Genomic DNA, 19,499 nt, shown 5'->3' with positions numbered 1-19,499 from the left:
AGGCATTCTTGGAATGATGGCGAATGCATCTAGATGGTGTCCAGACCCGAAATCATCCTCTGTAGCTTCTGTGAACTCAGAATTGTGTCAAGACAATGGGGGGATAGTAACGCTGGCATTAAAAAACATTTTTTTAAAATTTTCATCTTAGCTAAATGAGAAAACAAATCTACCTAAGTATTTCTTTAGCATATTTCTCTCCATTCTGATACATGCTGATCAGAAAGCATGAAAGCTGGCGCGGAGAGCAGTACATTACAAAACAGTATAAAGACAAAGCAGGGCAAAATAGAAAATGATGGTTTGTGATTCATCATGAGATGGGATAAAAGAAAAGTAAGAATGTCGTATATAACATGGAAACAATTAGTTGCATTAAAAGAGAATGGTAGGGCCAATGATGGTTTACATGGAATCTTTAGTGATTGTTACTGGCATTGTAAGATTAGATCCATATTTAAATGTGGTTCTTAAAGTTGTTTACTGTACCTGCCAGTCTCAAGTTGGCTGTGCTTGACACTTGACCAACAGCATTATTAGCAACAAAAGTGTAAGTTCCTTCATCTTCCGGAAAAGCTTCAGCAATTTCCAGTTGGTAAGTGTCTTCAAATTGAGTCATTCTAAAGAACCGAGATGGCTTGATTTTCTTGTCTTTGGCGTACCAAGACACTTTTAGATCTGCATCACAAAAGAAAAAAAAGATATTTAAAATCACAAAAAGTGGTGGATGATTTTACCTGCAAACACAGTATTGATTACATTGTTGACTACATTTCATATTTATCTTAATAACATTAGATTTCCCTTTTGGGCTTGCCACATCTGCTCTTTTAGGTTTCCTTTTCATCTTTAAGAAAAACATGATTCCAGAAAAATCCAGCTTATAGACTGGTTGTAATATTTGAACTTTTATAATTTTAATTATATTCTTTTTAACCATTTGCAGTCCATGCTGTGGAAACAGGGTCAAGGTTTTGACATAGTGACCTTGAGAAAAAGACAGTCCTAAGGTAGAGTCATCAGGATGGGTTTTATCTAGGATTGTGGTTGCTTAACGAGGACAGGGAGAGGAAAATCTGCACTTCTGGTGGGCAGAAAGATCAATCAAAAAGAGAGCTGAGAGAATCAACATTCCCAAAAGTATAAAACAGACACCCTGTAGTCTGAAGAAAAAAATTCTATACTGTCATTACCAATGAGCAAGCATTGAAAGGTCTGAGCAAAGCAAAAAATAATTTTTAAAACTGAGAGTAATGGAATTTGGGCATCTTAGATATATTTGGCTTTTTTCAAAGTAACAGTAATAGTATATAATAATAAAACCAGTTCTTTTCATATAAGGAGTTGAATCATGTTAAAATGATAGAAAATAACCCCAAAGCAAAGATAAAATAACATTATATTGTTATGGTTTAAGGTAATGTGCACTTTAAAAAATATACTTCCACTGAAACAGTAACCCTGTAAGTCAAGAGTGGATTTAAATTTAGTTATTTGTTTTAAAAGCCACAACCCAAGCTGAGTATGATCCCTATACCACTCCCTTTTCTAATTACCATCTATGGAGGATTCTCTTGTGGTGCAATCAGCTAGCATTTGTTTGCATTTTGGCACAAATATTGGCTTGTGAAGGTTTCCCTCCATCCTGCCCATGGTGGTAGTATTTTTAAACTACAGGTTCTCCTTTTAAATCTCTTCACTTCCTTAGGTAGCAAGGTAAGGTAGAAAATGGAATGCTGATACCACAATTTACCAGCTGTGTGACCTTACACCTGCCATTTAATCTCTCTGGACCAGTCTTCTCATTTGTAAAATAAGATGCATAGTAATTCATGAGCTATTTTTTTTAATATATGAAATTTATTGTCAAATTGGTTTCCATACAACACCCAGTGCATGAGCTATTCTTTGCAATAAATTGTTGTGTGAATTAAATGGCTTACACATGGAAGGAGCTTTATAAACCACTGTCACAAGTCAGTTATTATAGAAAGAATGTTTAACGTCGCAAGGGATCAGCAGTGCCTTTAATAATTTACCAAAAGTCAGGGCCAGGTGATGTAAGAGACAACACCATCACATGGAATTTAGCGATCATTCTATAACTATTTAGTTTGTCTATTAAACCTCAACAGAAATGGAAGATGAAGAGTTTGGTTCACCACTTTGCAAGGTTCTTTGCATATTACTACTGACAGAGGTAAACTGATTGAAGCCCTAGGATAGGCATGTATTGTCAACAAGAAATAAGCTAACAGGTGAGACCTCTCTTGGTAATGGATTTGGTGCTTCTGACTGGGCTGCCCCTTTCTGTGTCGGTCACTGGTCTCTTTTGGCTTCCGTGAGGCCTCTCCACTGCCCCTGCTCCCCATTCTATTACTCCACTATATTTGGTCCCTAAATTCTGTTCATTCCACCTCTTGAATTCAATATACACCCTTTTTTCTCCCGATTCCCCTAATTGAGGGCCTTGTCAGCACCTTCCAAGCCTGTTAGGATGGCCTCTCCCTTGGTCCTCACCTGGTCTCACCTCCCACATCTGACCATTCCTCTTTTCACTACCACAGTAGTGTCTCTAAAAAAGTAAATCATGTTACCGAGGGGCTTAAAAATCCTTCAGTTGCTCCTTAGTATAAACAAGGTAAAATCTAAAATCCTAAGCATAGAATACCAAACCTTTAGTACCTGGCCCTTGCCTTCTTTCCTGGCCTTCTCATCCACTTATCACATCACTTTCCAACCATACTTAAGCCACTTGTCGTTTCCAGCACATGAAGTACCCTTGCAAGCTTTTATGACTTTGTAAATGTCGTTCTCTGCCTAGAACACCGCTGTGTTCAAGGATCCTGTTGATTTTTCAATGCCCAGTCTGTGCATCTCTGTTCATGTTGCAAACAGTCAGCGCTGAGTACATGGGCTGTTATGGCACTTACAACCTTGGGATCTAGTTGTGCACGTGTGTCTCCTCACCTACACTCAATTCTATGAAAGCCAGGTCTGGCATCCCTAGCAGCTAGTGTAATGTTTCAACAGCAGTCGAATAAACCTGAAGAGTTACTTAAATGAACAACAGGAATCCATCATTGCCAGACCACTTATCATTTTATTTAGCTAGCTGTTGCTCAGTAAGCCTTTGAATGATACTGATTATCTGTAGAATAAACATTGGTAAAAATGTAGCTTTATTACGTTTTAAAAATCTGCTTTTACAAATTGCTTTTCCACCAGTAGGTGGCACCAGAGACCTTCAGTAGGCAACACGTCCTCATAAAAGCACCACTAGATTGCTGAGGGCCAAGTTCCATGCTTCAGTTAAGTATTGAGTTCCAAAAACATGTGACTGAGGTTTCTGAAGACTGATAATTTTTTTTTCACATTTGTAGAAGGCAGGGCTGAATTTACTTTCGTAGGGTAATACTTGCTAAGAGAAAGTTGTGTAAATATATTTAGTCCCAGGGGCATCAACCTTTATGATTTGGTAAGCTTTTAAAAGGGCATTTTACTTAAAGAACTTACATTTTGCCATATAGAAAATACATTTGCAAGAGGGTGCTCAAATTTCTATATGTGTATAAATAGTACCACACATAAAGAGTTAGTAATCCATAAATGTATAACGTCCATTTAAACATTTAAAGATGTCAGTCATATAAAAAAGATATTTTTCTCTTTCTACCCCAATTGGAGTCTTTTTTAAAAAATTATTATTATTATTATTATTATATTATTATTATTATTTTAGAGAGGGAGAGAACATGTGTGTGTGAGCAGGGGAGAAAGGCAGAGGGAGAGAGAGAGAATCTTAAGCAGGCTCCACCCTTAGCATGGAGCCTGATGAGAGCTTGATCCCACAACCCCAGAATCATGACCTGAACAGAAACCAAGAATGGGATGCCCAACCAACTGAGCCACCCAGGCGTCCCCCAATTGGAGTCTTATGAAAGGCTTAAAACATATTTTTGTAATACCTTAAAGGCAAAACTATAATATTATTTATAAACTGAAGAGTACTATATAAAGACTACTGCTTTAAACGACCCATATATATGTATATCGATTTGAAAATTTTCCTCTAAAAATTCAATGGAAGGACAAATTATTTAGTGTGGCTTTAATGAATTTGATATTAAAATGCCTTTTCTTTACTGTGTTAGTAGGATATTATCAAATCAGATCTTATTTCTTAACATTTAGTGTTTCTCAAACTCACAAAGTCTATGGTATTTCCCCATGTTGGTTGCCCACTACCAGACTTTTATGTTTATATAATTCCCCTCTATATCTATAATAAAATTAATGTATTGAGCACCAGTCACTTGCCAGCCAGGCCTATAGATGCTTTACCTACATCATTAATTATCTTTTCATTATACTCATAAAAATCAAACAGGTCCATTTGGTTTCTAGATCAGCATCTTCACCTCAGAGGAGGAAATCATCAGGTTTTAGAAGGCCAATTGAAATACTGACTTGTTTACAAAAATGGCTCATGGCAATGCAGAGATTGGGTCATAAACCAATGGAAGAAGCATAAAAATAAACCCACACTTAACTAGGAGTGCTATGAAGCTAAGCTCTAAGAATTTCCCTTTGGTGGGCATATATAAGGGCCAAGAATATGAGAGTGACTTTCATTTGGGATAAAGTTGATTTACTTTTTCCCTACCTGAGATAAATTTACAATCATAATTGGCTTGAAAGAGCTGCAAATATTTTGCCTCATTCTACCAACATCAGACTCCTGAGGCTGTGAGACAGGGCCATGGGTGTTTGGGAAGCATGCCCCAATTAAAGAGCATATAGCTAACCAACTGAGGGTTACTATATGACGAACACTGTGCTACGTGCTGGTGTGTGTTATCTAACACGATCCTCATTGGTATTAGTCATTTGATAATCATTCTTTTGTCCAGTTAACAAGTACATATTGACTATCCACTATGTATGAAGCTATCCTAGGACAAGGATTCACCCTCACTGCCAAGGGTCTTACCTTCTAGTAGCCACTGCCTTTTTAGGCACCAGGTTTTAGGTGCTAAGACAGAATCCCTGCCCTTGTGAAAGGTATGTTCTAAGATCAAAGGCAATACTATTCTTACTTTACTCATGAGGAAAAGAGAGCCAGAGAAATAATATATTTGCCTAAGGTCACACAGGGGAGCCACAATTCAAGTCTAACCTCTCGGATTATAATGCCCTTACTTTTGATGCTACAGTTCAGTAGTGGTAAACATGGTCTATTCCTTAGTTCAGTAATTCAAGTAAGTCTTTTGCAAGATTCCCATTAAGAGTCAAATTATGCCTGGGAGGTGTCTGTGATGGAGGAAAATGTGAGAAAGCTCTCCTCAGATCATTCTGTGTAAGTATTAGCAACGATACCTTTGCTCATGAACCTACCTGTTCCAGAAACTCTGCACTGAAAACGGGCTGGCTGTCCCTCAGAAGTGACGGTGTCCTGAAGTGGGGTAATGATAGCAGGAGGATAAACTGGCATTTCCTGATCTGGAGACACGACTTCCGGAACTAAAGAAAGGGACCACAAGATGCGTCAGGATTAAATCACCTGCAGACCTCAAAGAAGAATGGAGCACGTGGATTTATCTTAATTCATGTGGCATCAGGGCACTTTCTGAAAGCTGAGCAGCAATCCACTTGTATGAGCTCCAGATTGTATTCATAAATGCAGTGGGACAACACACAAAAAGCGGGTTTCTTAGGTTTTATTTTAAGCTGAGGCTAGCGAGGCCTTTCTACCTTCCACGGAGAGGGAAGCGGACGTCGTGGCTACTCCATAGTCATTCTTGGCTTCACAGGTATAAACAGCCGCGTCCTCTGGGAAGGCTTCAATTAGCAAGAGCGTGTACTCTTGCCCGTCGTGAAGGAATTTGCACTTGAAGCCAGTGGAAAGCAGCTGCTCTTCCTTGTACCAGGAAATTTTGGGCTGTGGTCTGCCAGATATCACAGCACAGAAGCGGGCAGGCTTGCCAGACTGCACAGTGACAGGCTGGAGCTCCTGCAGAATTTGGGGTGGTTCTGGAGCTGGGAGTAAATGAAAACAAACAGCTTGTGAAAAAACATGACAACACAGGAGAGCACGTGAAAGTCTGTGTTCATTTGTGGCCAGTGCCCAGAAACAAAACTTTGGAATTATGATAACTTTACTTGCCTCAGAATATTGGAATGTTCTTTGTGCTGGGAAGGAAGAAAACATTTGGAATTTTGTTCTCGAGGAGAGAGAATAACTTTAGAAAGGTACTTCTATTTGAGGCTTGGTGACGGGGTGTTGCTGCGAGTGTTGAACTTGTCAACATAAGGTGATCGCCCCTTTGCATGTTGGGGTCTGGGTAGGGGTGCAGTGATGCACAGTACCCTAAAAAATGCTAGAACAGGGGTGCCTGGGTGGCTCAGTCAGTTAAGTGTCTGACTTTAGCTCAGGTCGTGATCTTGAGGTTGGCGAGTTCGAGCCCCATGTCAGGCTCTGCGCTGTCAGCACAGTCTGCTTTGGATCCTCTGTTCCTCTCTCTCTCTGCCCCTCCCCCACTCATTCTCTCTCTCTCTTTCTCTGTCTCTTTCTCTCTCTCAAAACTAAAAAAAATTGTGAGAACAACTGCCACGTGCTACCTAATTTTACATCATTTGGACAAACCATGTGGTGATGTGGTTCATTTCATACTGGTTTGTTTTCCAAGTATTTGTGTATGTGTCATAGTCATTTCTTTATATATAGGTGCCAATGAAGCACAATCAGTAACTACGAAGGTAAGAATACATGTTATTCCAGATCTAGTTAGAGGCAATTAGGTAGATTGAAAAAAAACTCACTTTCCTGCTATCCTAAGTAAAGCATCTTGTCTGTGTTGTGATGACAGAGGGGAACTAGCTAGTTTACTGAACACAGAAATGGGGAGAAAGGACTCCTGTGAGGCTGGTTTCTGACCTTTACTTCTCTGTGCCTCAGTCTATCCACCACTAACACAGAAATAATAAGAACTGGATATCATGATCACTTGGTCTCCTAGGGACTGAGGGAATGTTGGCAATATGGTTCATTTTTATTAACTTGAGATTTTCCTAGAGTTCCTTCATCCACCTCAGGGCTATTTGTGCAGACAGATATGACTCAAAATTAAAATAGGGATGAATGGTCCATTTTCTCTATTTAGGTTAGTCTCATTTCCAGGTCAGCTTCAAATTCAGCTCTAAGGTTTGTAATGAAGAAAGAAAATGGTTTAATGGCACCCCTCTGAGACTTTGGTAGCATGTGGAATTTCCCCTAAAAGTAAGAGCCTATGATCCTAGGGCTTGGGGCAGAGAAAACCTAGTTGAACACTGCCTGTGGCTGTCTAGGCCCTCTGGGGCCTCAAAGAGGACCTTTGGGTTTTCTCAAAGGAAATGACCCTATGGCTTGGTAAGTCTACTGGTACTTAAGCACTTGGGGCCAAGGGCAGAAAACTTGACCAGCTGAATTCTGTATCTAGAAACCCATTAGGGGTCTATTATAATTGACATACAGTGGCTATTAAGTAGTGTTGACCAACTCAATGAAGATCCAGCCACTAGGCACTTTCAAGAAATGACATCTTTAAGTCTTTTTAATAGCTGCTGTCCCTTTACCAGGGAATGATGTGAAAATAAATGTAGTTGCAAGCATACAAGGACCATGGCTTCCCTAGAGATTTCCCAGAAACCATCAGCACTTTGGGAAGTTAAAGAACAGGATTACTCTAGCTGGATTCACAAAACACATCAATATCTCCACCTACCATTGACATAGAGTGTAACAGAACTCCTGTTCCTTCCTGCCACAAAGGTGTATTCGCCAGCATCGCTATGCCTGGTCTCGGAGATAAACATCCTGTGGATTCTTCTCTCCACCACATACTGGTATCGTTCTTGAATTTGGAAGTTGATTTCAATGCCGTCTTTATACCAGTGGGCGTCCACATCATCTTCGTTGACCTCAAACTCAACCACAGCACGTTGTTTCTCAATAACCTTTTGATAGAACAACAGAAAAAGAGAATTGAAGCCCCGGTTTCCTTTCAGTTTTGACCTGTTTCTAAAACTGCTTATTTCAAGAGTGTGCCAAACTTATCCATTACGATATAAAAAGCTGACTGGTTGTGTCACATTCTGATTTGTCCTGCATATCCTTGGACAATTGGTGCCCTAACTTCTTCTGTAGAAATCATGCTTATACCTGCACTGAGGAGGGATGCTGCCCCCAAAGAGACCATGTTCGAGTCCTTAAATGTTTGCTTCTTAACTGATAATAACAGAAATAATGACACTTTATGCCCATGGGCTTTTTATTTTCGACAAAGCTCTTCTAAGTTAGTACTCAATTTGATTTCATGGAGTAGGAACAAGAATCTACTGGGGTAGGTGGAAGCTATTATCCTCGTTTTTAAGAGTGAGGAAATCAAGGTTCAGAATCAGACAATAAAGGACAGAAGATTTATTCAGGTGGCCTGAGTGGCCCGGTTCTCCTTAGACGAGCAATATGATAAATCTGAACTCTAATGACACTTCTCTTACCGTGTTATCTCCATTACATCATTTGAGAAGACTGGCCCTCATGAGAATAAATTCTGCACATGTGGTAGAGAGCAGAGGTGTCTGGCTCGGCATATTTGCTAGGAATCCAGCTTTGCCCGCACCGGTCTTCCTCTTGGACCTCAGAGGAAGTGTTTCCAGCCAAGTCCCTACATACCTGCCTCTCCATAACAGAAGGCTTCTGAGGAAATGCCACCTTGTTCTAAATTCCCTGAGTTCTAGCTGCTGTGTAAACACCGCAACTTAAATTTTCGTTCTTTTCTGGTTTGTGCGGCTTGGCAGGTGGCCATTTGTTAGACAGTGAAGTTTCCACAGCTGCTTTAATTAAAGTATCTAGACAGCTGCTAAGGACACACCATTTCCCTAAGTGAGGGAAAACTGTGACTAAATTGATGTCAGATCAAGAGTCTAAGCCAGCAGGGATCAGCTGTTTTCATTCTTTAGAAGACTGTGCTTAGAAAATTCTAAAGTTAAAAAATTAGAATACCAAACTATGGATTACGGGCTCCTGATGATGTCTCCCAAAATTCAGCATGTAGACAGTACCTGAACCGACTTTTTAATACTCCGGATGCGAACATCTCTGCCCTCTACAAAGAGGTTAGCAGTGGATATGTTGCCTCCTGCCACCACTGCGTATTGCCCGGCATCAGACATGCGGGTGGATGGGATCAGGAGGCGGTGGACGTATTTCTCCTTCTGTATCTTTATTCTGTAGATGAAATGGAAATTGAAGTTCAACGCACAGTGACTCAAAGCAAACTGCGCATTCCTTGAACGCGGCAAAACAAAACAACTGACCTATCCACAATCTGCAGTTCTTGGCCATCTTTCATCCACTGGACAGTGATGTCAGGTTCAGAAACTTCACATTCAAACATGGCTCGCTTCTTCTCGAGAACCTTGATGTCCTTAATGTGTTTCCTAAATTCTATATGACGAGCTGGGAAACAGCATGCAAAAAAATTAACCTTTCTAACAGCCTTATGACATAACTTAGTATACAATTCACCTGTTTAAAGTGTTCGATTCAGTGGCCTTCAGTATAGTCAGAGTCATGCAACCATTACCATGATCAATGTTCGAATATTCCCATTGCCCCAGAAAGAAACCACGCACCCCTCAGCCATCACCCTCCAGACACCTTCTACTGTCTGCCCTCAGATTTAGAGACAAATCTGTGTCTCTACAGATTTGTGTATTCTGACATTTCCTATAAATGGAATCACACAATATATGGTCCTTTGGGACTGGCTTCTTTCACTTAGCGTAAAGTTTTTAAGATTCATCCATGTTGTAGCATGTACCAGCACTGGCTTTTTATTGCTAACAATATTTCGTGACATGGATACCCACATTTTATTTTTCCATTCACTAATTAGTGCACTGATTAACATTTCGCATAGTGTATTCACATTTATTTTTAAGGATAGGACATTTGTGAAACCATACCTTCCACATAAAGGGTGGCTGTTGATGTAGCTTTTCCAGCCACAAAGGTGTACTCAGCTGCATCCCCAAAGTGCACGTTCCTGATGTTCAGTGAGTGCGTGAGCTTTTTGGTTCTCATCTGGCACCTGTCAGTTGATTTGATTTCCACACCATTCTTTAACCATTTGTATGAGATGCCTTCATAGTTCACGGTTACCTCAAAGGTAATGGTGTCTTTTTCTTCAGCATTGATGTCTTTCAGCATGGATGTAATCATGATTGCTGCAAAGGGGAAGAAAATACACCCAAGGAGACTTTGTGTCAGCATGATGTGAGTTACAACAAGCACAGAGTGAAAACTAGGGATGTGTTTAGTATGTCTGCTAAGGTGGTTGTAGTTCAGGGATATGAGCTGTGAGACCTTCCAGGTACCCCTCTACAACAGGACAAGGCCAAGCAGAAAGAGCTAGTGATAGACACTAGAGCATCTTTGTAGGTAGCCTTTCCAGGCTACTCTAATCATAAAATTTTAAACAGGTAGAGATACTAGTGCCTAACTCAGTGTGAACACATAGTAGATGTGTCAATCAAGGATTTTTGAGTGGGTTAACTGGTTAGGAAGGAAAGGTGTAGAATACGGAATAACCAGGAGTTTCCCGAATATTTTATACAGCTTTTTTGTCTGTGTACTTACGGGTCACTTTCAGGGTGGCGCTGACTTGGTCATTGCCACAGACAAATGTGTATTCTGCAGAGTCCTCTGTGCTGGTGTTCATGATGATCAGCTGGTGGAGTTTCCCTTGCACGACTATCTTGAACTTCTCACTCATCTCAATCTCCACACCATTCTTCAGCCACATGGAAGGGACATTGAAGTGGGACACCTCACACTCAAAGGAGGCATTTTTCGTCTCAGGTACCTCAATGTTTTTCATGGTTTTTGTAATATGCAATGCTTGGGAAAACCAAAGAGCATTTCAGTTAGTATATATTATTTTTTAAAAAGTGGATGAAACCAACCAACCAAGAAATGAACACATGCGGATCATCTAGGGAAACGCCATAGGGGGCTGTCTCATACTTACTCTCCACGAAAAGTTTAGCTTTGCATTCCAATTGCCCCACCACAGCTGTATATTCCCCAGCATCAGAGGGGGAAATATGCTGCAGCATCAGTTTGTGGACCTTCCTTTCTGAGACCAGTCTGTGTTTGTCACTTGGCTTAATCTCCACATTCTTGTGGAACCATTTTACTGGAACCGTGTCATGGGAAACACTAACTTCGAAGGCAACGGTGGCATTTTCCAAGGCGGTCACATCTTTTGGCTTTTTAATGATCTTGACAGCTAATGAGGAAAGTTGAAACAATTCGAGGGATGTGGGTTAACTTAGCGGTAACCATTAACCGGCTACTTGTAAAGTGTTTCTGAATCAACTTACTCTCAACGTGCAGTCTGGCACTGGCTCCTAGCTTTCCAAGCTTGAAGCCATACACGGATTCATCCACAACAGCACAGTTTTTAATCCTCAGAGTGTAAACTGTTCCTTTGACTGAGATGTCATACTTGTCATTGGATCGTAGCACAACCCCATTTTTGATCCATTGGACACCCTTTACGTTAGGGTGTGTGAGTTCCACAGTGAAAACGGCATCCTGTGTCTCTGTCACCGTGAGGTTCTTCAGAGTCTTCTTAATTTTGACAGCTGGAGACAAATTTATGATTGATTTAGGAAATAAAGATGGTATCATCAAGTAAAAGAATTCCTGGAATGAGATCATTACCTGGTCATCTTGCAATAGAACGGTTATCAAAACTTTTGTGGTTTATGCAGCACCTCTATTTTAAAAGATACCTTGAGATTATTTATGAAAACCTGGAATCCAGTTTAAAATGTACAGTGTGCAATGATTTTTCTACACTTGAAAGAGATGAAGTTTGCACAGCTGTATATTAATAGCTTAACAGACTGGAGAAGAACAAAAGAAGGGTGGAGAATGAGAGCATCTCATTAAGCTGTTCCTCCAAGCTGGAACCTAAGAAATGGCTTCTGCACAGAAACACATCTTATAAGCATTTTGCGCCCTGTGGTATATGGCTTAGAAAGTTTGGAGAGTTTATAATGATTTTATGAAATCATGATTCATGACATCCAAAATAATTATACCATTGACTTTTAAAACGAGAACCATCAAGAACGTAATATAATGTGGAATGGATAAATCTGTTATTATATCACTAACCTTCAACTTTGAGTTTGGCAGATGTTTTGGAGGTGGCCACCTTGTAGGTATATTCTCCCATGTCATCTAATTTGGTGGCAGCAATGATCAGTCTCCTTTTGTGGTCATCAGATTCACTTCTGATATTGTTACTCAGCGGTAGGTGTTTGCCATCCTTCAGCCATTCTCCTTCAGCATCTGGGTTGGCAACTTCACATTCAAACACAGCTTCCTGTGATTCAGCCACAGTCTGATCGGTGAGTGGCTTGGAGATGGCCCCCCCTTTGGAACAAGAGAAGTACAAGTGTGAGTCCTTTAAAAAAATATTTATACAAAAAGGAAATCTTTGCACAATTAAATATAAAATCAAATTTTAAAACATGATTTTGAATATAATGAACTGTCTAATAGAATTATCGTTGCCCATATTGAGAAGATATCACAGAAACCCCTACTCTAAGTTTGCATGACTGATAAGGAAAATACTGGAATCAGGAAGGTTTTGCAAAGGGAAAGCAACCGGTAAATTAATACTGAATTCTAAGAACCATACCACATGGATGGCCTCTAACTCAATTCCTTCTTCAAAAGCATTCTACCTAGTCTTCTAAGGATTGTTTCCTGCAAATGTGTCTAATATTTGATTGGGAAAAGATGTGCTAAACAAAATGTACAGTCATCAATGTTTCTCTAAGGTAAGAGATTCTTATGTACTAAAAAATCACTATTTTAACAACTGCCATCTCTTTTATGAAGCTTCCCCCTTTGTCTCCATGGCCATCATTCACTGGCAGAAAAAAATTACTCCTTCAGCAAGTTAGCTGCTGATGTATCTGTCCCTCTCTAAAAATTGTGAATTCCTCAAGAAAAAATATCATGCCTCATTTGTTTTTGTGTCCTGTGCTTCTAGCAGTCCTTGCCTATGGTAGAGCCTTAAAAAATGTTGAGTGAATATAAGGGCTCATAGTTTTTTCTTGTTTGCACACATTTAAAAACATGCAATTTATATTACACATGTCAGAGTGCAGGATCCAAAATTTTGTTTCAGGAGTGTTTTTCATAGTCAAATATCTGCAGAAATATTATAATGTAATAAAGTATAATCTAGGTAACTCATATGAAGTGGGACACACAATTCCCATATGGACTACACAATTTAATCTCGATGTCATATCTCAACTCCTCAGTAATTAAGTTGTAATAAACCAAGCAAATTAATGATGACTTCTAGTTTTTTCTTAGCAATTGATTTATGCTTTTGGTTCTCCATTTTGAAACTAGGGATTTCTGCTGAATGAGAATGGTCTACTTCATGTCACAAGAAAGACATATATAGATACATTGAGTTATATTTTAAAATTTTCACTGGGTTCATAAAACAAGTATGAAGGGAACAAAAGAAACAAAAGTTGAAGAAATAAGAATGATTAAAAAAAAAGAAATACACCTTTAGAGTAGGAAAGTTTAAATAAAGCTCAGTTCAACAAATGTTTACTGATCATCTATCACGTGCAATATGTTAGAGAACACAGATGGGAAAGAAGCAAAATTCCAGATTGGAAGAGTTTATACTCTGGTGTGAGAAGAAGAAATGGGCAATGAGAAAAGTATGTGATAAAGGCCATGGAAGAGACACACACAAAATAATCCTGAGGTTGTTGGAGTAAGATCTTACACAAATGGGAAAATTAAGGAAGGCTTCACAAAAAGATGGCATTTGAGGTAGGTCTCCCTAGAAGCACATGGTGGGGAAAGTGTTGAGGGGACTCCTGACTTTGAGAACAGCATAAGCAGAGGCATGGAAGAAGGAACCTGATGGGAATTTGGAAGGAAATGGGCCACAATTTCTTAAACTGAAATAAGTACCCCACATAAGAACTCAGACTGAATGACAAATGTACCAACCTGCCACAGTAAGTTTTCCAGATGTCATATTTTCTCCAGCAAAAAATGTATATTTTCCTTCATCATCTTTCATCATATTTAGAACTGTCAGCTTATATATTTTTCCATGAGCTTCAATTTTATATTTGGAACTGGGTGTGATTTCTTTGTCCTTAAAATTCCACAAAACATCAATTCCTGAGTGGGATAGCTCAACTTCTAAGACCACATTTTGGGTTTCTGTACAGGTAAGGTCACGAAGACCTCTGATAATTTTAATTTCTGGGGAAAAAGAAAATAAACACTTGGTTAATATTACACTGGGAAAATAGAATGCTTAAAACAATAATAAGTTAAATGGAAGAATCCTTACTTTCCACAGAAAGATCACAGCTAGTTTCGACTCTGCCAACCATCAGCTTGTAAGGTCCTTCATCTGAGGCGTGGGTCCGGTTAATCACTAGTCGCTGCTTAGTGCCTTTGACGATGGCTTGTACACGATCATCAGGCTTGATTTGTTCATCATTTAAGTACCATTTAACAGAAGTCACATCAGGGACTGATACCTTGCATTCGAGCACAGCCTTGGTACCCTCAATCACATTAACATCCTTCAGAGGTGTTATCACTTCAACACCTGCAAAACCACACAGACACACACACACACACACACAATTTATTAATGTGAATTTTGTTTTAAATGCCTAATTAAAGTTTTCTACCTCACTTAAAAATATACACATAAAAATATGTAAGTTGACTCACTGTAGACAGAGACACGCCCACTGGTTGATAGTCCAAGGGATGGAATGGTGAAGGAGTAATTTCCAGCATCCTCCTTAGTCATGTCTTCAATAAGCAGCATATGTGACTGTTTGTCTATCACAATGTGAACCCTGTCACTGGGCTGTACTTCTTGGCCATCTTTCATCCAGACACCTTCCACATTCTCTAAGGAGACCTTAACTTCAAGCTGAACAATGTCACCTTCACAGACTTTTTGATCACTAAGTCCTTGTAGAATAGCAATGGGACGGGCTGTGAAATATGGGGAGAAAAGTGAAAGTTATGATCATTTCTTATCAATAAGCCATAATGATACTCCCTTCAGGCCAAAAACAACAGGCAGACTTACGTTTCATCTTTAGTTTACAGGTTGTCTTTTTCCCATCCACAACAAAGGTGTATTCTCCCTGGTCCTCTTTGGTCACATCCTTAACTGTGAGGTTCTGACGTCCACGACGAGATGTAATTGTGTATTTACCATTGGACTTCAGCTCCACACCGTTATGATACCATTTGCCTTCTATATTTTCTGGGGATATAATGCACTCTAACTCTCCTGAAAACGATTCTGGAACTTCTATATCCTGAAGTTCCTTCACAAACTCAACAACTGCACCTGAGGCATAAGATAAAGAGAAGTTAATTTTTCTTGAGAGTTACACATCTAGACTTAGGGTAGAAAAAATTCCTTGTAAGTCTCTCAAATCCCCCCATGCTATCAGGAATATTCTTAATGTGTACCTGCTGATGAACTGAGGAATATGTTTTCAATAAAAAAAGTTATTTTACTTAAAATTTTTTTTAAAACAGAATTTTATTTCAATGTAAAAATTTAAAAATAAGGCATCAAAATAACCTTGACTTTTAAAAATCCAAATTGTCGTTAACGTGAGAGAAGAATGTCATGTCATGCCATCCAATAATTTTGAAATAAAAATTTTGAAAAAAAATAAAAATCCAAATTGTCAATAATCTCAATTAGTGGTATACATTCAGGAATCTTGCTATGGAGGTTGTATTCAACTCCCACATAGTTCTTTTTATAAAAGGAAAATTGCAAAGCTAATTTGATCACATACTAAGGGTGACTTTAGAACTTAAATAAATGGTGAAATTATTATTTACTACCTTCGACGATAAGTTTCGCTGTTGTTTTTACATTTTCATCTTCCACAAGTACACAGCTATAGTCTTCAGCATCAGATGTGTCAATCGTCAGTATGGACAGGAAGTGAACCTTCCTGTCAGAGTGCATCCTATATTTATCTCCCGTGTGAACCTCCACACCATCTTTATACCATTTCACTTTGACAAATGGCTCTGAAGTTTCACATTCAAAGGTTGCCATGGTGTCTTTTTCCTTAGCAACAACATCTTGTAATTCCTGTGTGAAAATGATTGATTGCTTGGCTACAAGAAAAGGGGGGAAAAAGACATTATATTAAATTAAATTCACAATTTTAATAATGGGAAAATAAAATAAAAAGAAATACACCAATGGATATTCATGGATAAATAGAGACAGATCCATCAAACCAAAGACATCGAAATTACCTTGGACAAGTAAGAATGCATGGCTTGAGGTTTCTCCAGCTATGTTGATGGCTTTCACCATGATGCTGGCAGAATCCTCAGCAGTCACGTCTCTTATGACCAGTTCACAAACATTGTCTTCGGGCCAGTACCAGTAGATTCGGTCAGAGCGTTCGATCTTTACACCATTTTTGTACCATTCACATTCAGGATCTGGTTTTCCCACCACTCTGACCCGGAAGTGTGCGTCAGATCCTTGGCCCACTGTTTGGCTTTGGATTCTTTCAAAGATTTTAGGAGCTTCCATACTAGGACTTAGTTCAATTTTATCAGGTTTAAAAGTTGGGATAGTGATTTTGCCTTCTTCAGCAAGGGCTTTCTTTTCCTCTTCTGTTAATTCTTTGGTCCAGTGGAGAAGTTCATCTTTTGTCTTCCTTAGGAGTTCTTCATAGGATTCATCCTTCTTACGAGACTTGAGCTCCACAGCAGTAATTGCTTCATAATATCCCTCCTCAGTTCTGCGCTTGAATTTACTGCGCAGCTCTTCTGACTCTTCAGGTACCTTTTCATGGGTAATTCTTTCAGCCCTTTTCAACTTCACAACTTCCTTGGTTTCAGTGGTGTCAACAGGTCTATCTACTTTTTGTACTTCAAACTGAAGTTTTCCAGGTTCATGTACATGAAACTCGGGCTTTGGTTCAGGGGCTCGTCTGAGGACAGACCTAAAATCTTCCCTCTGTTGGATCTCAAGTTTCACTTTATGCTCTATCACACCTTCAGGATTTTCTGCAGTAACCTTGACTTCCCCTGTATCGTATGATTTGCAGTCCACGATGTCCAAATAATGAATGCCATCATAACGAACTCTGAACCTTTTGCTTTTGCGAATGAGTTGTCCGTTGAGGTACCAGTTGACTTTGGGTTGAGGGTAACCGGTCACTCGGCAACGGAATCTAGCGGTCTCCCCTTCAAGTACTCTTACTGGCTCTGGGAACAAAACAATGTCTGGCTTTTGCTTCTCTTTTTGATCTGTTGTTACACCTGTAAGAGCACCTTCATGAGCCATCCTCTCTAACTCTTCAATTCTTTGTAAGCCTTTCCTCCCCTCAGGCAATTGAGACTCTTCCACAAGACTTTTTTCATCTTTAACAATAAGTGTAGCAGATGTGTGATCTGTTCCATATTTGTTAGTAGCTCTACAAGTAATGATACCACTGTCTCTGGAATATGCAACCCCGTAATCAAGGCTGCAATACCCAAACTCATTGATCATACGGAGCCTGTTGGCTGCTTCAAGTGGCTTCCCATCATGGAGCCATTCCACCACCATTGTTGGGTCACCAATTGGTGTTAGCCTACACTCAAAGTGGGCGGGCCCAAAGCGCTTGAGTCTTAAGGAAGTGAGTTTTTTCTTGAAAAATGGTTTCTGTTGTTTCTCTTTATCATAGAGGTCACCCTCTTCCCATTGCTCTTGACCATATCGCATATGGAGGGGCTCCAGTTCTGGGGCTGCAATCTCTTTTGCTCTATATGTCCCTCGTGGGATGATTAATTTTCTCTCTGGTTCAGGCTCTGCAAACTCAACTTCAACATTTACTTTGCATCTCGTAGTATCTCTGCCAGCCTTATTGATAGCAGTTGCAGTATACCAGGCAGAATCTTGGCTGACAGTGGAATCAATTCTAAGGGCAGCTTCTCCCTTTATGCCTTCAATTCTATAAAAAGGGAAGAAAAATCAATACAGAAGTAGTTATTGCTTTTTTAGTTATTTGGATTTGATAATGAGCTTAGTTTTATTATTTTCAAGCAAACTCACATGATTCTTGGATATTTATGAGGTACAATGATGTCACTGTTTTTCAGCCATACAATGTCAGGGTTGGGATTACCCGTAGCTCTGACTTTCATTTCAAGTCGAGAACCTTCCTTTATATTGACATTTTTTAGTTTTTCCACAAACATTGGTTTTACCTGATGTTCCACAGCTGGAAGAGAAAGTTTGTGATTCAGAGTGAGTAGGGCTGAAATACCTGTTTATAGCCCAAGTAATAAGGTAGTTTCTTTATTAAGGGCTAATACCTTCCACAGTTAAAATCACTGAAATCGAAGATTTGCCTGCCCTGTTTTGGGCAACCACAGTCCATTCCCCAGAATCACTGGGGGATGCAGGGACAATAATCAGTGATTGGGTACCATCTTCTTTAATGACTACTTTATGGGTATAATCATTGACAATTTGCTGGCCTGTAAAAAATTAAGTAAAAAAGAAAACATAGATTAAAATAGTTCTTTTTAAAAAGTGCTGTACGTACATATAAGCTTATTTTTGTGTTTCATGATTTGTAAGTAAAAAATTATCATACTTACCATCATGAAACCAGAAGGTCTCTGGCATGGGTCTACCGACAACCTTTAAGTCAAATCTGGCAGTTTGTCCTTCTAAACATTTGAAAGAAGCAGGCTTTAACACAAAGACTGGCTTATACAGTCTCTCAAGTTGTGACTCATCTGTTTCCTCCAGCCGACGTCCAGGGGACATTCTTGCAGGGGACATCCGTGCAGGTGACATCCTTGCAGGGGACATGCGTGCAGGAGACATGCGTATAGGAGATCTACTCACTGAACGTGGAGAGATGGATCTGAAAAACAAAACAGAATATTTTCATGAGGCACAGAGAAAACAAAGCAAAATAAACAAACCCCCTTCTTAATGTTATTTTATTTTATTTTTATTTATTTATTTTTTTATATGAAGTTTATTGACAAATTGGTTTCCATACAACACCCAGTGCTCATCCCTAAAGGTGCCCTCCTCAATACCCATTACCCACCCGCCCCTCCCTCCCACCCCCCATCAACCCTCAGTTTGTTCTCAGTTTTTAACAGTCTCTTATGCTTTGGCTCTCTCCCACTCTAACGTCCTTTTTTTTTTTTTTTCCCTTCCCCTCCCCCATGGGTTCCTGTTAAGTTTCTCAGGATCCACATAAGAGTGAAACCATATGGTATCTGTCTTTCTCTGTATGGCTTATTTCACTTAGCATCACACTCTCCAGTTCCATCCACGTTGCTACAAAAGGCCATATTTCAT

The 19,499-nt window shown here is 39.5% G+C and overlaps 1 protein-coding gene across 6 annotated transcripts in view; it reads right to left on the bottom strand.

Annotated features, from left to right (window-relative positions):
* The window catches only part of TTN (titin), a 273,279-nt gene that overhangs the window by 226,013 nt on the left and 27,767 nt on the right, over positions 1 to 19,499 (bottom strand). For all 6 annotated transcript variants that reach the window (XM_047083326.1, XM_047083327.1, XM_047083329.1 and 3 more), the window contains 20 exons: positions 18,779 to 19,050; positions 18,491 to 18,655; positions 18,228 to 18,396; positions 16,433 to 18,126; positions 16,007 to 16,288; positions 15,228 to 15,494; positions 14,858 to 15,130; positions 14,466 to 14,729; positions 14,114 to 14,374; positions 12,230 to 12,490; positions 11,428 to 11,691; positions 11,073 to 11,333; positions 10,682 to 10,942; positions 10,009 to 10,269; positions 9,358 to 9,499; positions 9,103 to 9,268; positions 7,764 to 7,995; positions 5,755 to 6,039; positions 5,398 to 5,523; positions 490 to 678 (listed from right to left, as the gene is read on the bottom strand). In XM_047083326.1, the coding sequence (XP_046939282.1) occupies positions 490 to 678; positions 5,398 to 5,523; positions 5,755 to 6,039; positions 7,764 to 7,995; positions 9,103 to 9,268; positions 9,358 to 9,499; positions 10,009 to 10,269; positions 10,682 to 10,942; positions 11,073 to 11,333; positions 11,428 to 11,691; positions 12,230 to 12,490; positions 14,114 to 14,374; positions 14,466 to 14,729; positions 14,858 to 15,130; positions 15,228 to 15,494; positions 16,007 to 16,288; positions 16,433 to 18,126; positions 18,228 to 18,396; positions 18,491 to 18,655; positions 18,779 to 19,050 (6,095 nt within the window). The remainder of the gene's footprint in view (positions 1 to 489; positions 679 to 5,397; positions 5,524 to 5,754; positions 6,040 to 7,763; positions 7,996 to 9,102; positions 9,269 to 9,357; positions 9,500 to 10,008; positions 10,270 to 10,681; positions 10,943 to 11,072; positions 11,334 to 11,427; positions 11,692 to 12,229; positions 12,491 to 14,113; positions 14,375 to 14,465; positions 14,730 to 14,857; positions 15,131 to 15,227; positions 15,495 to 16,006; positions 16,289 to 16,432; positions 18,127 to 18,227; positions 18,397 to 18,490; positions 18,656 to 18,778; positions 19,051 to 19,499) is intronic.

Source organism: Lynx rufus, unplaced genomic scaffold (genome assembly GCF_022079265.1).
Source record: "Lynx rufus isolate CCGP_SWC_20201006 ecotype Redwood Valley unplaced genomic scaffold, mLynRuf1.p SCAF_2, whole genome shotgun sequence".
NCBI lineage: Eukaryota > Metazoa > Chordata > Mammalia > Carnivora > Felidae > Lynx > Lynx rufus.
This window is presented reverse-complemented; position numbering and strand designations above follow the sequence as displayed.